Below are 19,099 nucleotides of genomic sequence, written 5' to 3'. Positions count from 1 at the left end.
TTAGCACTTACTATGGGATAAAAATACAGAGTATATAGTTTCTCAAAAAATGTTATTTTATTGAATAGAAAATAGTGTATTTTAAGTTTGTGGGTGTTGTTTTGGGGTTTTGTTTTTCCTTTTGAGAATCTAAATTACCTTAAGGCTCTGATGAAAGCCTTAAATAACCCTTTTCCTGAAGACATAATAAAGCGTTCTGGCGTACAGTACACCTCATTCATGGATTGTTTTTGGTTCAGTTAAGAGTTTGTCAATTGCTCAGTTAGATTTACTTTTAAATCATCTTGTAGAGATGTTAAAAATTTTAAAGTGATAAGCTAGTGTTAAGTTGGCCATATTATGCTGATACAGAAAGAAGAATTAGACATGAAAGCAGCTTCAGATATATTTAAATTGTCCAGGAATAACTTGAATATTTAGCTTTTTTTTTTTTTTACCAGTCCTGGGGCTTGAACTCAGGGCCTGAGCACTGTCCCTGGCTTCTTTTTGCTCAAGGCTAGCACTCTGCCAACTTGAGCCACAGCTCCACTTCTGGCCTTTTCTATATATGTGGTGTTGAGGATTCGAACCCAGGGCTTCATGTATATGAGACAAGCACTCTTGCCACTAGGCCATGTTCCCAGCCCCAATATTTAGCATATATTGTTAGAACATTTGGGGATGGGAAAGGGAGCATGATAGAGGGCATGAAATTGGTTGGAACATACTGTAAATAAATGTGGAAATGTAACAATGAAATCTCCCTTTACATACCCATTGTAAGCTAATGAAAGTTAAAAAATAGCATTTATTTGAAGATTGCAATACATTTTGTTCCATCTTTCCCCTCTTAGAGATGTTGACAGACTGTATCCTCAAGTTACACTGCGAGGCATATCTACTGCTTATTTGGAGCCTGTCATGCTTAGATCCTAGATCTTCCTCTTCCTATTTCAGTTTTTTGTAGAATTTCTGGCTTCTTTCACTGGTTCTGATTTGTGAGTAAACCACTTAGGATAATGTAGAGGTGGGTTAGGAAGTTGGATAATAAGTTTCATAAGTTCTATTTCTGATATGGTTATGACTCAGTTATGTAAATTTTGGAAACTACAGGGATTCTGTTCCTTACAATTGTAGAGATGAGGAGGGTTATCTTAATGTTTTGTGCTTAATATGAAGACCAGATGAGCTAGATCAATGATCAATACATTGTATCAACTGTAATGTGTCAGGTCATTTATGTACATGTGTGTCCCTGGACTGTGGTCCTGGAGGCAGGTGCTATGTCTTAAGTCTTTTGTTCTTAATCCTGTGGGTATTTGTTTATAGAGAAGTTGGTTGTTTTTGTTGTTTGCTAGGGATTTGAGTAACACAATCAAGTGGGTAAAGTACCATTTCTTTAGGAAAATAATTCAGTGGTAATTACAAAAGTTGAGCATGCTATAACCCAACAGTTTCATGTCTAGATGAACTATATTCTCAAATGTAGTTGTTTGCTCAACAAAATTGGTATCCAAGAATGTTCATAGAAGCATTACTTATAATAGTAAAAAGCCAGAAATAATCTAAATGGTGGTCAGCAGTAGAGTAATAATAAGTTGTGGTAAATTTCTGCAATGAGATCCTGCGTATCAGTGCAAAAGAACAAATTACTGTTTTCTGTAACAGTGGGAATGATTCTCCTGTGATGCTCAGCAAAAGAAGCTTGTTCATTATATAAAAAACTTCTTGTTTGACACTGGTGGCTCATACCTGCAATACTACTTAAGAGGCTGGGATCTGAGGATCCCAGTTCAAAACCAGCCCAGGCAGGAAAGTCTGTGAGACTCTATCTCCAGTTAACCACCAGAAAACTAGAAGTGGAGTTGACTCAAAGTGATAGGGTGTTCACCTTGAGCAGAAAAGCTCTGGGACAGCGCCTAGGCCCTGAATTCAAGGCTCACAACTGGGGGAAAAATGTCAAAAGAGCAAAACTAGTATTGGGGGATAAAAGTCATCCTAGGGCTTACCTTGAAAGGCTGATGGGGGCCACGCATGCTTCCCAAAAGCACTGAAAGCTTCTGGTTTATTTTTTTCAGTCTAAGGTCATTATAGGCATATTTGCTTGGTGAAAAGTCACAAATTCTAAGTTGTGGTTTGTGTACGAATGTTGTGTTTCAATTAAAAGGTTTCTTGAAGAGGTGATATCCATTTGTAAGTTTTTGAGGTTTCTCACCCTTTTCTAATGAAAATGGCTGTGACTCTAAAAAGGCAAAAACTCTCTTACCTGTATAATTAATGTTAAAACTATTCAGGTTTTTCTTGGTTTACCAGGGAAAACAATCTGAATCCATTATACTTATGTAATGTTTGGTATGTAAAGAAGTACAATTTAGATATTGTTTTGTGGAACTGATACCTTTTTTTGTTTCAAATTTTTAATTCCTTTGTTTATGTAAATTCAGGCTGTTTCGTCTCAACTAGATTTGTTTTCTAGTCAAGGTGATCTGAATTGGAGCTAAGATTTAAAATCCTAAGTTCAGATTTCATTCATTCATTTATTGCTGGTAACTAGAGCTTGAATTCAGGGCCTCACACCCTCACTTGGCTTTTTTTTTGCTCGATTAGTACTTTACCACTTGAACCATAGTTCCACTTCTCAATTTAGGCTTTAATTATGACTCTAAGCTCATGATTTTTTATTGTTGTTGAGCTTTTTATATCCACATGTGTGTGTCCAATATTTTCTTTTTGCATCAGGAATGGCACAGGTGGATATTTAGACTTTGTCAGGTGTGGTTTTCCAGGAATTTGAGAATCACAAGATAGATAATTTTTTCCATAAGTAGGAAAACTAGTGGGGCACCAGTGGCTTACACTGTAATCTCAGCTACTCAGGAGTCTGAGATGTGAGGATCAAGGTTTGAACTCAACCCAGGCTAGAAAGTCCAAGAGACTCTTTTATCTCTAAATAGCCACCAAAAAGCCAAACATGGAGTTGGAGTTGTTACTTTTGTGGAGTTTGCCATCCTTGAACAAAAAAGCTAAGGGACAGTGTCCTGAGTTCAAGCTCTAGCACATGCTACACACAGACACACATGTGTGTGAGTGCGTGCTAACACTAAATTTTTTTTTTTGTGGTTTCCTTGTTCTTAACCTATCCAACTCTTTATTTTTCCTAGGTGCTAATAGAAAAGGATTTTCAGGACTTGACAGTTTCAGAGACGAACCACTTTCAGGACTTGACAGTTTCAGAGACGAACCACTTAGGAAAAATAGGCAAACAAAAATTCATAGGAAAAGAAACAAAAATGTGGGAAATTTTTAATAATTTTATTTTTAATATTTTGTTGTTATAAAGATAATGTACAGAAGGGTTACAGTTACATTAGGTAATGAGTACAAAATAATTTAAAAGAAAAATTCAGACGAGCCACATTAATGTAGCATTTTATAACTAGTAAGGTATTGAGTTTGAAAAGTGGTTGGGTTGTTGGCATTGTTGCTCAGGTGATAAGAGTACCTTCTAGAGTTGTGGATATTGGGAGCTCAGGTCTTAGCCTTGTAAAAGAATTTACCAAGATAGGAGAAAAGGGAAAAAACAAAATTCATTAGGATGCCAGTCAAGTGAAACAGTAAAAGATGCATGGCAGCTCACAGGCAGAGTTGGGAGTGGGGGATGCCTTTGGGTGAGTTACTTTTGATTGGGTATTCTATTTTGTGGATCCTGTTGATTGGCTTGCTTCCTTGTATTGTGGCAGCAATGGTATGAGCTCTCTGTTTTCATATCTGTTCCATTTTCTGGCCTTGACTTGCTTCCGTATCTCACCTGGATGTTTGCATTTTTCTGTTTGTCATGTCATCTTAAATGGGGCCTCTTCTCAGAACAAGAAAACCAGTCCTGGTTTTAGTAGGAAGGTAGACAAACCTTTCCTTAAGGAGGATCAATCTTCTTGTAACTGCGTGGAGTTGAGTAAGTTATAGAGACATCTTATAACTATGTATTTGTTGTTTTGGCAGAAGATTATGAAGTGGTCCTTGAGGACATAGCCGGATCTAACTGAATATCTCAATGAAATTGTACAAGAGTCTGTCCAGGGGCCCAAAAGACCATAAAGGGTCATGTAGTAATGATGAAAGCTGCATTGTAGCATCATTTGTAACTTTATGGCCTGGAGTTGTCAAAACAACAGAGGCCTTCTGTGGGCTTACAGTGGCAGCTGGAAGTTAGTGAGCTTCGGCTAGAGGTGTTGTCTTGATCTAGGAGATGTGCATCTATGGAAAAATACTAAAAGTTTAAGTGCTGTATTGTGGTTAAAATTACCTGATACCTGATGGGGACCGGGTCTATCTGAAGAGAAGGCCTTCATATAATATTTCAGAAAGACTAAGGTAGGCTCTTCTTTCTTTCTTTTTTTTTTTTTTTTTTTTTTGGCCAGTACTGGGCCTTGGACTCAGGGCCTGAGCACTGTCCCTGGCTTCTTCCCGCTCAAGGCTAGCACTCTGCCACTTGAGCCACAGCGCCGCTTCTGGCCGTTTTCTGTATATGTGGTGCTGGGGAATCGAACCTAGGGCCTCGTGTATCCGAGGCAGGCACTCTTGCCACTAGGCTATATCCCCAGCCCTAGGCTCTTCTTTTTGAGATCAAGGAAGTGTTACTGGGAGCAGGATGGGCTGGGGTTGTTGAGTTTCCTGCATTCATTGGGTTAGGTATCTTTTAGGGTACATTAGGTCTTTCTACTTTTCTTTCTCTTTTTGCTAGTCCCGGGGCTTGCGACTCAGGGCTTGAGCACTGTCCCTGACTTCTTTTTGCTCAAGGCCAGCAGTCTACCTCTTGAGCCACAGTGCCACTTCTGGCATTTTCTGTTTATGTGGTGCTGAGGAATTGAACCCAGGGCTTCATCTAGGCAAGCACTCTACCGCTAAGCTACATTGCCTGCCCTCTCTACCTCTTGAGCCACAGTGCCACTTCTGGCATTTTCTGTTTATGTGGTGCTGAGGAATTGAACCCAGAGCTTCATCTAGGCAAGCACTCTACCGCTAAGCTACATTGCCTGCCCTCTTTCTACTTTTCTTGAAGGTTATAGATATCAGGCAGCATGTAGGAATAGTTTAATATGAAGAGCCTAGCAAAGTTCCTGAGTAACCCAACCTGTGAGATAAATGTGGGATCCAGTGGTAAAGACACAAGGAATCCAGAATGAAGCTTTATATGTTCAGTTTAATACCTGGATAAGAAAAGCCTTTATTAATCTAGCAAAAGTATCTACAGAAACAAGGAAGTATTTGAGGCCCTTGCAATGGTGCATATGGGTGAAATCAAGTTGCCAATCTTTCCCAATCAAGTTGCCAATCTTTTGCTCCAGAATAGGTTAGAGAAGAAGTGGGATTTTTTTTGTGCTTCCTCACGGTTAATCATAGCAGCAGATAGGATAAGCTAAGAGATAGATCACGGTCTGGAGCATCCCTTCTCCTGTGAAAGCACATTTAAGAAGGTCATATATATAGAATACTGTCTCGAAGATGGGTAGATTGATGAAGGACAGACAAAATGTACCTGGATCCTGTGATCCAGGCAGAAGGAGATGGTGATGTTGTCTCTGTCACCAACCCTCTGGTATATAAGAAACCTTAGCTATGGCCTCCCCATTTCCTTAGAGGAATATTGGGAAGAAGGTAGAGAAGGATGACTTCTTGGCCAACGATACCCAAGCAGTAGCCTTGTGAATGGCTCTGCAAGGAATTATGGTTATCCTTGTAGAGAGCTTCATTGCCTCTAGTAAATTTATGATCTCAGGGCATGTTTGATTGGGGTGTTTGGGGCTGTTAAAAGTCATTTTCCTTTCTAGTATACACACAAACAACCAGGGAGGGAGCTGACAGTTGCATAATCTAAGATCTATCTTCCATCTTGAGTAACTCCTGCCATCAGCGGGCCTGATAACTTGTTCTGGGAAGTTCAACCTTGAAGTGCAGGTCAGATCAATAACTTCTGTGCAGGGCTGGGGATATAGCCTAATGGCAAGAGTGCCTGCCTCGGATACACGAGGCCCTAGGTTCGATTCCCCAGCACCACATATACAGAAAACGGCCAGAAGCGGTGCTGTGGCTCAAGTGGCAGAGTGCTAGCCTTGAGCGGGAAGAAGCCAGGGACAGTGCTCAGGCCCTGAGTCCAAGGCCCAGGACTGGCAAAAAAAAAAAAAAGAATAACTTCTGTGCAGGAGTCAGAGTTCGGGTCTGGCAATAATTTGGCCAGGTTTAGGGTTTGACAGGGATGAATCTGGAGGTCTGAGGTTCCTAAAAGGAGAGTTTAGTACTTTTGAATGCAGGTATCATATCCAGTGGTAAGCTTATGGAATTTAGATGATCTTTTCCTCGATGGGGACTGAATACTGTCATCCCTTACCCCAGGATCAGTTTGGAAGGCTCTTAGGTCATGGATGCCAATGCACTGAGACATAAGGCCGTCTCTGAAACTTCAATACTTCTGACCAGTATGCTACTGAATAACTAGTTGCGTCAGGACTCCCAGTGTAATCCCCTTTCTCATGAATACATAAGGAGCCTGGAGAGCTTGGCTCATTTCAGTGGTCCAGCAATGTAGAGGCTCTTCTTCAAGTCCTCCTCAAGACTCATAGAAGCTTTAGGATATAAGCCCAAACTGGGATCCAGATGCAACAATTGTGCTCCTTTCTGTCTTAGAGCATAATTTTTTTATGCCCCTGTAGTGGAGCTTGACTTTGGGATCAGGGTGCTCTTCCTTAGCTTTTTTCTCCCTCAAGGCTAGCACTTTTCTCTCTTGCCTGCCCTGGAACAATGATCCTTGGATCTCATCCTCCTGAGTAGTTAGGATTACAGTCATGAGCCACTGGCCCCCAACTATAATTGTTGTTTATTAATTAATTCATTGTGTTTTTCAGTTAAATGTATTATCACAGGGCTTAGAATCGGTGTCAGGAGCTGTACTTTTTATAGGGAAATCTGGGTCTTATTGGGGAAACCCTATATCCTCATGTTGCCAATGTCTGTAGTACTTGATGGTATTTTAATCAGAAACTTTTTTGTTAGGACTACCAAAAAAATGTTGTGCACACGTGGTGGAAGGACAAACACTCAGAGAGGATCTTTATTTGGGAAAGATCCTTTTCCTAGGGCCTGAACAAAAACTAAGGGTTGTCCCTGGCAAGAACCCCTTTCCAGGTTAGCTGTTGAGAAATCTGGCTATCAGGCTTTCTACTCAGACTCTCTACTAAGAATCAGATTAGGACTGAATATCCCATTCCAGTGAACTGGAATTCGAAAGAAGGCATCCTTCAAAGTGAGCACTAGAAACCAGGAAACCCTTGTGAAGATTTGACTTAATAGAGTCTATGTGTTGGTGATAATTGGGTAGATTATTAATGGTACATTATTAAGCTAACCATGGGAGAGCTTGTGGATGTTAGCAACCCCATAATCCATCCAATAGGGTGGAGATGCAGAGCCCAACAGTATCCTGAAAGTTGGCTGTTGTCAAGGCCATCTACTCAGCTTGCGCACTTCGTTTTCTTTTTCTTTTAACTGTTAAAGAGTTGTATAAAGGGGTCACAGTTCCATGGGTCAGGTAATGAGTACAGTGTTTCTTGGACAGCGTCACCACATCTTTTATTTTCCCCCATTTTTCTTCTCCAGTCCCTGCCTACAAATTGCATAGTTCATTTTTTACAGAGTATGTTGAATACAGTGACTAAATTTGTTTAACCTTCCTCCATTCATGTGCCCCCTCTTGTTCCCCTCCCTAAAAATTGAAGAATAACAACAAAAACACGTTAACATTTCCTGGAATAAGTCTTGATAAATAGTACTTTTTTTTTTTTTGCCAGTCCTGGGCCTTGGATTCAGGGCTTGAGCACTGTCCCTGGCTTCTGTTTTGCTCAAGGCTAGCACTCTGCCACTTGAGCCACAGCGCCACTTCTGGCCGTTTTCTGTATATGTGGTGCTGGGGAATTGAACCCAGGGCCTCATGTATACAAGGCAAGCACTCTTGCCACTAGGCCATATCTCCAGCCCTAAATAGTACTTTTTGGATGTTCAGAGGAGTTAGGCCATTAGGCTCCTCCCCTCTAAGGGTATATTCCTTTAGTCAGTTTGAGTCTAAATGCATAGAGCCCTGTATAACTTATGTCCAGTTGTAGTTTAGATCTAGTTTTTATATATGCACTATTTGTCTCATTGAGCTTAGCTTACTTTACTTAACATGATTTGTTCTAGATCCATCCATTTCCCTTCAAATGACATAGTATTCTTTCTAATGGATGAGTAAAATTCTATTTTTTTAAATCCACTCATCTATTGTAGAGTGCCTGGTTTGTTTCCATAGCTTGGCTATATTGAACATGAACATGCAAATATTTTTACTGTATCCTGACTTGTAATGTTCTGGGTAGATGCTCGAATGATATGTCAACCTGCCTACTTTAAAAGGTGATTTCTAGTTAGGTTGGGAAAGGAGTTTGGGAGCCTAAGAAAATAATTGGGATTCTGCTTTGGGGATATTTTCCTAAGGTCTGGTGAGGATTGTCTGATAAAATGCTTGATTTAAAAAAAATGATATATTTGCACATGGTCTTTCTACCCTTGGATTTTAAGGAATTTCCCTTTATTTGTCAATTTAACAGGCCTTCTGCTTGCCGTTCAAGAAGCAAGTAGTCATCTGATTTCCTTGATCTCCGCCCCTTGATACTTCGTGCTAATCCCATTTAGCCTTTCTTAGGAAGGCATTTCTTCTAAGGGCATTTCAAGTGTGAGCCTCATCAGCCTAAATTTTAGACCTTTCCTCATGGGTGCAACAGGTGTTTAAAATGACCCAAATGTCACTCCAGGAAAGATCAAAGGAACTCTTAGAACTTTGAATTCTTTCAAAAAAGTGGAAGGGTCTTGGCTGAAAGAGCCAAGTCTAGCTGAAATTTTTATCTAGGTTGGACATGGGAAAGGGGGCATGCATGTATGTCTCCTTGATCAAGAGGGTAAAGACCTTCTTAGTTTGTATTAGAAGGTCCTGTGTTCAGGTATTAAATGTTTGGCCTGACCTAGGCCTGAGTTTCCTGCATAAGGAAGAAAGGCAGATGGCCCCCAAGGGATTGGAAGAAACTTTAAGAAGGGGCAAAGGCCTGTGAGGAGCTGGGAGTAGGGATGGGGCTTCTAGGAAGGACATCTGTCCTTCCTTAGAAGGAAGGGGAGGGCGCGAGACCCATTTTGGACTATGTAGGTAAGTGAAAGGTCATTTGGAATATGAGATGAGTCTTCAGCTTTGGAGAATAAGGCCAAACATCGCCCCCTGTGGTCCAGATCCTGAGACAGACAGACATGAAGGACCTGTCAGAAGAGTTACAGCAAAAGAGGTCAAGTGGTAGGATGGTCTTATGGTTAAGAATGTTGTTTTGAGGGTAGGTGCTGGTGGTTCGTGCCTATAATCCTAGCTACTCAGGAGGCAGAGATATACAAACTGTATTTTCATGCCAGCAGGGCAGACAAATCGCTGACCTTATCTCCCAATTAACCTGCAAAAAAAGTTGAGACTGGAGGTGTGGCTCAAATCCATAAGGGAAAAACCTGAGCCAAAGCTCAGGTCCTGAGTTCAAGCCCCAGTACCAACAGCCCCTTCACCACCTCCCAGTCCTACCCCCCTCCAAAAAAACCCCATTGTTTTGAGACCAGAACTTTCCACCTAGCACTTTGTTGTAAGCTGGTCAGGCCACATTTCAGAGAAACTTTTTTTTTTTTTTTTAAACAAGGGTAGCCTGAGGTGAGTTTTACAGGAATAAAGAGATTTGTTCCATGTTCAGGGAGGGGTTTCTAGGGCCCTAAGTCTCCTCTAAAAGTCCTACCAGGAGAAAAGGGGCCCAAATGTCCACAAGGGTATGGAATTGGGGAAAGCTATTCTGATGGACATTTTACCAGTGAGAGGGTCCCCAAAATTGGGGTGCAACTTTTAGGATAGGAAGACTCCTGGATTGCAATCCTCAAAGTTGAGGACTCAAAACACTTAAGTCAGGGTACACATTCTGGCCAGAATCAGAGAAATGAGGGGGGGAAACTCACTACTGGCACCAAGACTCTTTCCACAGGGTAAGAATAATCCTTGCCCAGGACATAAGCGGATTTGCAAGTAAAAGTAGGAAAAGAGAGGTAAGTCCCCATGGAGATTGGACATGGAAACTTGAAGTGGGAAGGAAGACAAGCTCTTTACCTTGGAGACTGTAGGCAGGCAGACCCTCATTTTGCTGATTTTTTTTTTTTTTTGGTGGGGTTTTTTTTGGTGGTGGTGGAGGGTTGTTGTTGTTTCACCAGAGTTGCCCTGGCCAGAGATCTGTAGGTTGTGCACCCGTAGGAATACTCATCCCTAAGAGCAATGAGTTCCAGACACCAGCTTAGTGCAATATGAGTGATGGTCCTATAGAAGGAAAGAAACCTTCAAAGTATCCATGTACAGACTTAGATTTGGAGCGTAAAAGGATTTAACAAGACAGGACTGTAGGAAAAACAGAGGCTTATTAGGATGCCAGTTGGGAGTGGGTTTTTGTCTTTGATTGGTTGGGCTACTTTTGATGGGCTCTTGCATTCTGTGGAACTTACTGATTGACTCTCTTGCACCATGACTTACATTTCATGTGAGCAGGAATAGCTTGAGTCCTCTTGTTTTCATATCTGTGTTTCCATCTGGCCCATTTCCTGGCTTAGCCTCACTTCCTCATCTGGATCTTTATTTTTAATTTATTTTTATTTTTTATTAACATAAAGGTGATATACAGAGCTGTAACAGTTGCATAAGTCAGGTAGTACGTTTCACATTGGCCAATGTCACCCCTTCCCTTGCTCTTGCCTAGTTTTTCCTCTCCTGCTCCTCCCGCCCCCCCCCCCCAAGTTGTATAGTTTATTTTCAACATAGTGTCTAATGAGTACCACTGCTGCATTTATTCACCTTTGTCCCTCAATTTCTGTCCCCCCCACCCCGTACCCTCCAAAGACAGATAAACAAGACAAAAAGGAAAGCAAACAAAAACAACCATGAAGAAAAATCCTCTTGTTTCCATTTGGATCTTGATATTTCTTTGTTCACGATGTCTTCGTAAATGGGGTCTCCTCTATATCTAGGAAGCTCAAGGTTGTGAGTGTTCAAACCCTATACTGCCAGGGCTGGGGATATAGCCTAGTGGCAAGAGTGCCTGCCTCGGATACACGAGGCCCTAGGTTCGATTCCCCAGCACCACATATACAGAAAACGGCCAGAAGCGGCGCTGTGGCTCAAGTGGCAGAGTGCTAGCCTTGAGTGGGAAGAAGCCAGGGACAGTGCTCAGGCCCTGAGTCCAAGGCCCAGGACTGGCCCAAAACAAAACAAAACAAAAAAAAACAAACCCTATACTGCCAAAACAGAAATGAATAGGATTATTTAGTGTTAATAATAATAGTGTAATGTTTGGATCCTTCTCTCTCCTCCTTTTTTATGTGGAAGTATATTAGGACATCAAGCCTGTCATTTGGCTTAGTACTTTCACTCTTTGAAGTTTTCCTTTCACAGTAAGTAATTGAAAAAATGTGAAGTACACATGGTGATAGATGCTTCTTGCCTCATTGTCTATATTTGGCAAAAAAAAAAAAAAACCCAATTAGTTACAATGTACAAGAGCCCAATTCATTGTGGTACAGTAGCAAGATATAACTAGCATGTCCCATGTGCATTAGTAGGAAGATATGTAGTCACAGAGAAGTATTTGTTATCATAAGTGAAAACTAGATTATAAAATAGTAGGAATATAGAGGGCAATTATATAAAAATGTCACCCTGGGCATGGTGGCAAGTACGCTTGAGGCCTGCCTGGGCCACACAGGGAGACTTTCTCTAAAGGAGGAAAGGTTGAGGAGCTAGCTCTGATTAACTTTCACATAACCCCCCCCCCCACACACACACACTTTTGTTAAGACTGTGTCACTGGGCTTAAATTGGGCTTAGATTGAGGCCTCCAGCCTCAGCCTCCCCCGTGCTAGGATTATAGGCATGCACTACCATATCTGGGTAGATTTCTATTTTTAATATTCATAGGTCAGTTACTAAGATAATTTTTAACTTTTTAATATTAACTTTGAATTTAATATGTTAGGGAAAGTGCTGGTAAAATTGGCTTTGATGAACTATGCAGTTTTCCATTAGTGCTGTTGTTTACTTTGGTACATTTATTACTTTTTCAGAAGGTTGGTGTGAAAGTAGATAATGAAAGTGAGTGGTTTGACTGGTAATCATGTGATTAGCATTGTATGACCAAATTGCAGCTCAGTAGTACTTGGCATGTATTTCTCTGTGACTGACTGATAATATTGGTAAAAAGCCATCTTCCATTATTTTCCAACTTATATATATATATATTGAGATTTCTTCCTACCCTTTTTTTTCTTTTGCCAGTCCTGGGCCTTGGACTCAGGGTCTGAGCACTGTCCCTGGCTTCTTTTTGCTCAAGGCTAGCACTCTACCTCTTGAGCCACAGCGCCACTTCTGGCTGTTTTCTACATATGTGGTGCTGGGGAATCGAACCCAGAGCTACATGTATACGAGGCAAGCACTCTTGCCAGTAGGCCATATTCCCAGCCCTCTTCCTACCCTTGTTTGCCCTTTATTTTCCATTCCCACTACAGCCTGCCCTCACGTTATAAGTTTCTTTGTTTTAAATTTCTCTTGTAAAGGTAGCTACATTTTTCAGTAAGTCATATAATGAAAGTGTAGTGCTTTATAGAAAGGATTGTCTCCTTGAAAATTTTTTTAAATATTTGTAGTTTTAAAATCATGACTTTATTATCATGTAATTCACATATCATAAAACTGGATCTTGTAAAGTATACAGACAAGTAGATTTGATCTAGTTTTCACTGTATACCCATTAGCACAACATAATTCTAGACCCATGTCAGCCCCCCCCCCCCAAAAGGTATTATATCCTCCACTAGTCACTAGTCTTTCCTTCAGCAACTGAGAATGCTGTGTAGCTGTTAGCTTCTGTGTACAGGATCTGCTATCATCTTTAAAGGCTCTGTTGGGATTGGGTCCAGTTTTAAACTCATCTTGTGTGGTGGCAAGCCTCAGTTCTTTGTAATGTGAGCTTTTCCACTGGGCTTGACAAGCTGGCTCTCCTTAGAGAAAGTCTCTATGAGGGGAGCCACGGTCTTTTTGAACGTGGTATCCGAATGGCACCTCAGCACTTTAATTAGATTCTGTTTGTCAGGGTTGTCGGCACACATGACTTACGCGCAAAAACCAGCAGGCATGCCTTGTTGGGACACACTTAGACTCACACTTAGACTCTACGAACTACAATACAAAAGCAAATAGTGCCAGGTGCTAGTGGCTAATGGCTATAATCCTATCTACTCAAGAGGTTGAAATCTCAGGATCCCAGTTCGAAGCCACCCTGCTCAGGAAAGTCTGTGATCTCCAGTTAACTGTGATCTCCAGTCAACTAACAAAAGGCTGTAAGTGGAGGTGTGGCTCAAGTGGTAGAGCACTGGCGTTAGGCAACAAAGCTTAGTGACAGAATCCAGGTCCTGAGTTCAAGCCCAGGACTGGCATAAAACATACAGTTTAGTTTGCTTGGTAAACCAAACAAGTTACACTAATGTAACTTTTTTTTTGGTAATAGAAGTGATAGGAAAGTTTATTAGAAAACAAATACTCTTTCAGTAGACTGAAAGCAATTGTTTTTACTTTGGTACAAGTTTTTGTTGAAGTGTAAGGGGCTTAGAGATTCAGTTGACCCACCATAGGCTGGAATGAAGCCTTTCATTAATCCTTAGGTGAATGGAATACTCAAAAAGCTCGTCTTATAGCCTGGTGCTGGTGGCTTATACCTGGAATCCTAGGAAGCTGAGATCTGAGGATCATGGATGGAAGCCAGCCAGGGCTAGAAAGCCAGTGAGATTCTAATTGCCAATTAAGCACCAAAAAAGCCAGAAGTAGAGCTGTGGCTTAAGTGGTAGAGTACCTGCCTTGTACACAAAAAGCTCAAGAACAGTGCCCAGGATTGAGTGGGGTGGGGTGGGAACCACATCTTACGAAGTTCCAGGACCTCAGTTACCTTTAAGTTTTCTTTGCATTTTCCCATTGTTCATGCTTAACTGCTGCCTATCATTTCCCCTTCAAAGACTTGATTCCCTGAAATCTTTTTTTTTTTTTTTTTTGGCCAGTCCTGGGGCTTGGTCTCAGGGCCTGAGTACTGTCCCTGGCTTCTTCTTGCTCAAGGCTAGCACTCTGCCACTTGAGCCACAGCGCCACTTCTGGTCATTTTCTGTATATGTGGTGCTGGGGAAATGAACCCAGGGCCTCACGTATACAAGGCAAGCATTCTTGCCACTAGGCCATATCCCCAGCCCCCCCTGAAATCTTTTGGGGGATGATAAATTGAAGCCACTCTTTGGCTACTTATGCTGGCAGGTCTAATTCAGGAGTCCCTTGCCCTCAGTCTCTGAGGAGACAGCAGTTATCCCATTCCTGAGTTATCCAGAATGCCCTGGTAGAATAGATACATCTTTGGAAATCACAGTCAATGTAGTTGTGTTTAAGTAGAAGGCTGTGCATGTGAATCCAGGGGACCAAGAACATAGGAGATCCCCAAGTTTGTAGCAGAGCCAAACATTGCATTGTTCTGCGCTTGGCTTATATTGGCTGAATTGTCTCAGACAAACTCTTTAGTCTTAAAGCTGTATCAGTTGTAGTTTTATATTGTAGAATTCATTAAGTATTTAAAAGCTGTTTCAGTTTGACAAGTGAATACTTGAAAGAGTCATCCCATCCACTGTGGGCCTAACTAGGAATGTTCCAGAAAAGGAGCAAATCTCCTGCAGAAGCAGACATGTTAGTTTCGAATCATGGCACCAGAAATGTTAACACTGAGTCAGTGCATCTATCTACCTTGTCCTTGTTTCGTGGAGGGAATCTAGACATGATTTAAAAGGTAGAGAAAATGATAGTTTATTAGGAAAGGAATTACACTTTCCGTAAAAATGGGTCCTCTATGGGGGTGAAAATGACCTAATGGAACTCTTGAGACATTTAGTTACACCTAGCTTAGTTTCGAATTGTGTCTCAAAGCAGTTTGTTGTATATATGTATTCTAGGTGCTAGAACCAATGGAGCACTATAATAGGTATACTTGACTTTTTAAATTTATGGTCTATTTTTTGGATAGAAGAGGATAAAATGTATATATTTCCTGTTTAGGCACAATCACCAATGCAGATTGATTATAAAAAAATTAGAGTATATCAAGTAATAGAGAATATCCTTCAAAATGTTTTTTGCTAGCCAGGTGTGAGTCCTAGCATTCAGGAGCTTGAGGCAAAGGGATTGTGAGTGCAGACCTGTCTAAAAAGCAAACAGACAAAAAGTATGTGCTAGCTAGGGTGGATTGGCAAGATATACTGTTAATTTTACCATATTCTGAGAGTGGCATTTGTATGGATGCACATCTATAGTGGATGGACACTTTGGGGTGCTTTATAATAAACTAATGGTGGTAGTTAATTCTGGAGAATTAAGACCCTCCAGAGAAAAGAGAAGAAGAAAATATATGTTCAAAAAATTTTTGCCTAAGCCAGGCACCTGTGGCCCTAATTCTAGCTACTTGGAGGCTGAGATCTGAGGATCATGTTTCAAAGTCAGCCATGGCAGGAAAGTCCGTGAGACTCCTATCTCCAATTAACCATCAGAAAATAGGAAGTGGTGCTGTGGCTCAAAGTGGTAGTCCACTAGCCTTGAGCTGAAGAGCTCAGGGACTGTGCCCAAGCCCAGAGTCAAGCCCCATGACACCTCCTTTCCCCCCCCCCCCAAAAAAAAAAAAGAAGAAAAGAAAAAGTCTAGTTTATGAACATTCAGCTTTTTTTTTTTTTTTTTTTTTTGGTCAGTCCTGAGGCTTGAACTTAGGGCTTGGGCCAGCCTTTTCTGTTTATGTGGTACTAAGGAATCAAACCCAGGGCTTCATGCGTGCTAGGCAAGCACTCTACCACTAAGCCACATTCCCAGCCCAACCCCGCTTACTTTATTAATACTTTATGAACATTAAAATGAGTAGGCTGATGAAAGCTTACTATGAGCTGGCATATTTGCCCTTGAGAAGGTTTACTTCAAGGGCTTATGTTTCTTTTGTTATAGTGAGACCAAATTTTGAGGAAAGTGGACCAACATCAGTGGGGAGAAAGCATGAATTTATACGGTCAGAAAGTGAAAATTGGAGAATCTTTAGAGAGGAACAGAATGGAGAAGATGAAGATGGAGGCTGGAGATTAGCTGGCTCAAGAAGGGATGGAGAACGGTGGCGGCCCCACAGCCCTGGTAAGTGTTGTATTATAAAGCAGAGGAACTAAATCAAGGGAGAGTTTGATGACAATGGTTAAGATTAAAAGGAAAATGCAGATTGTGAAAAAACAAAACGAAGATGGTTATTTATGCTAGCATACTCAGCCTACTGTTACTGTGAAAAAAATTTCAGTATAACAACTGCTCAATATATACATTTAATTGATTGAAATCACTTTATTTCCCTGGGACATGTAATACAGTTTATTAGAAGCACCTGTCTGCCATCCAGGGAAAAATGATAGGTTTTACTTAGTTTTGTCTAACTGAACCTTTTAATCCATCTTTAGCATTGTTTCAAACGTAAGTATTTGAGTGTTGGGGGGGAAAACCCACTTTAAATGTATAACTATACACTTGGCAATATAGAGTCTCTCTATTAGTATTTTTCCTGGATAAGAAAGGATTTATTTTTCTACATTTTTCTTTCTAAAAATGTCATTTATGCCTATTTGAAGAATGCACTTTAAACCCAAGTCAGAGACATAATCACAAGTTTGTTCTTTTGTCCCTTTGACTTTAGAAAAAGGAGAGAGAATAGTAGTGATTATGGTGTTTTAAATTCTTCTGTTGGACTTTTAAAACTGTTCTTCTTGGACATTAGATACGCTGGAAATTGAAGACACGGGTGCTTTGTGTTAAAGTTCATCCTCTGCCACAGTACTAATCCCATGCCTCGTGGTAATCAGATGCAACTATGGCCCGTGCTTAGGGGTCAGTGGATATGCACACCTTATGAGTTTTATGTGCATGATATATTTTCTATAAGCCATATACCAGATAAGCTTATTTTTAACAGAGGAAACTATTATGTAATTTTCTTTTACTTTTTAAAATTAAATTTTAGCTAAACCAGCACCCTATGTCTTAGGAAACATAATAGACATTCAGATTATTTTATGGAGTTGTAGGTACATAGAAATATACAAAAGTTAGCCTTTGAGAGAAGTTATGGTGCATTTACCCTAAGTCTTTGTGGTCTTGAGCAAATTTTCAGTCATTAGTAGGCATTGTTTACATCATAGGATCTAGGCAGTTTTCATTAGTCTGTGTCCTGGGCAACCAAATGTTATAGTTCTCTTCAAGGCATTGCAGCATTTTGTGCTGAGCTTGCCTGTAAGCAGAAGGGATTGTAGACTATGTTCCCAACAAGCCTTCAGTGAAGAATGGACCGGATTTGGGCTGAGCAAGAAGAGAAATTCCAGCTAGTCAAAAACAAACAAGGTGAATGTTTTGGAAGATGAACAGTGTTTCTGAGACCAAATGTGTGATGTTGATTCTATTAAAAGGAGTTAAACAAGTACAGTTTTAGTGTTCTGCTGTTGCTCTTCCCACCACAGCCCTCCTACAATTTAGAATTTGGTTATAGATTGTCTTTCTTATCTTTTTAGAATCTTAATTTGACTTTCAAATTTTGTCATCAACTTGATAGTCTTCCAAAATTTTTTATCCACATATTTTTAAAATATATTTTGGGGAGTCTAAAGATACAGAAAGTTTGAAAAAACTAGGCACATTTTTAAAAGCAGAAAGCCATTTACTTTTTAATGTAGCATAGTGAAGTTTTAGTCTGATTACATCAATTGTTGTTGATTAACTATTAGCTCTTAGATTATAATCTTTTGTTAGAATTCAAGTAGAATATTAAATATAATTATTTTGACTAATTTATGGAAATAGTGTCTTAAGCTTAGATATAGTGTCTTAGATATAATGTCTGTAAAGCATTGTTAAGCCTTAATAAGCTGTCTGCCTTACCTGCTATATTTAGTTTGATGAGTAATGTTTTATTAGCTCTTGGTAAGACTGCAACAGAATTATGGGATGTAGTTTTATTAAAGTAGGGCTTGTGGCAGGAGATAGAGCATGGAAGACAGTGAAGCAGCTACTCCTGGAACTGAATTTAGGAAACTCAAGAAGAGGGAAACGAGCTGGGGGAGGTGAGACTAGAGGATAGACTCCCATCACAATGACTTAGACTTTGACACTTAGACTGTTCAGAAGTGGTAAGTGTAGACAGAATTCAACATTTGACATAAATATGCCTTTTAAGTAATGGCTGTAGGTGTACATTTAATCAATCTGCATATAATACTTCTTGACTCTCATAGATAATAGTAAATAGTTTTTTGTTATATGTAGGGGCACGAAGTACGAGACCAATATATTTTTGTATCTTATAAAATGCTACTAGTGTTTGGCATCATATTGTTTTGCCCTTCGTTCTTTAGAATGCTGGCTCTAGAAAATTGGTTTCAATAGTAAGACCATTTTACTTCATTATTTATTTGTGTATTTCCCAGCAGAGTAAGCAGATATGAATGGAAAATTCTCATAGGGTAAAACTTGCCTTTCTTTTTAAGAATGTTTTATTCTTAGATTTGAGAGATTTTAACAAGAATTTCTCTTTTTAAATAAAATAACTTAAGTATAATCTTTGATTCTTAGGCACTCTTTTTTTGATGGAAAGTAGATGCAGTAAATAGTATGCTAGTTTGGATTTAGGAATGCCCCTGAGGGTGTTACACAGAAAGAAGAATTAAAAGATGAGAAAACGGACAAGGAGAGTAGGCATGTTATTGTGGAAAAAACAGGGTGTAGAATTGGATTCAACTTTGCTTTGTCATTATGCTAGTTATATCTGCTGTCAGTTTGTGTTTCTGCTTAATCTATAAAATTAGGATAGTGAGTCATATACTACCTCTTCCAACATATAAGCTGCTGTAATTCCATAACTTCTGTTGGGAATCAAAATTATAAGAGCAA

General features: G+C 40.1%; 1 protein-coding gene across 4 annotated transcripts in view; it reads left to right on the top strand.

Annotated features, from left to right (window-relative positions):
- Gigyf2 (GRB10 interacting GYF protein 2) overlaps positions 1 to 19,099 on the top strand; it is a 135,563-nt gene that overhangs the window by 72,483 nt on the left and 43,981 nt on the right. For all 4 annotated transcript variants that reach the window (XM_048344514.1, XM_048344512.1, XM_048344513.1 and 1 more), the window contains one exon: positions 16,130 to 16,309. In XM_048344514.1, the coding sequence (XP_048200471.1) occupies positions 16,130 to 16,309 (180 nt within the window). The remainder of the gene's footprint in view (positions 1 to 16,129; positions 16,310 to 19,099) is intronic.

This window comes from Perognathus longimembris, chromosome 4 (genome assembly GCF_023159225.1).
Source record: "Perognathus longimembris pacificus isolate PPM17 chromosome 4, ASM2315922v1, whole genome shotgun sequence".
NCBI lineage: Eukaryota > Metazoa > Chordata > Mammalia > Rodentia > Heteromyidae > Perognathus > Perognathus longimembris.
This window is presented reverse-complemented; position numbering and strand designations above follow the sequence as displayed.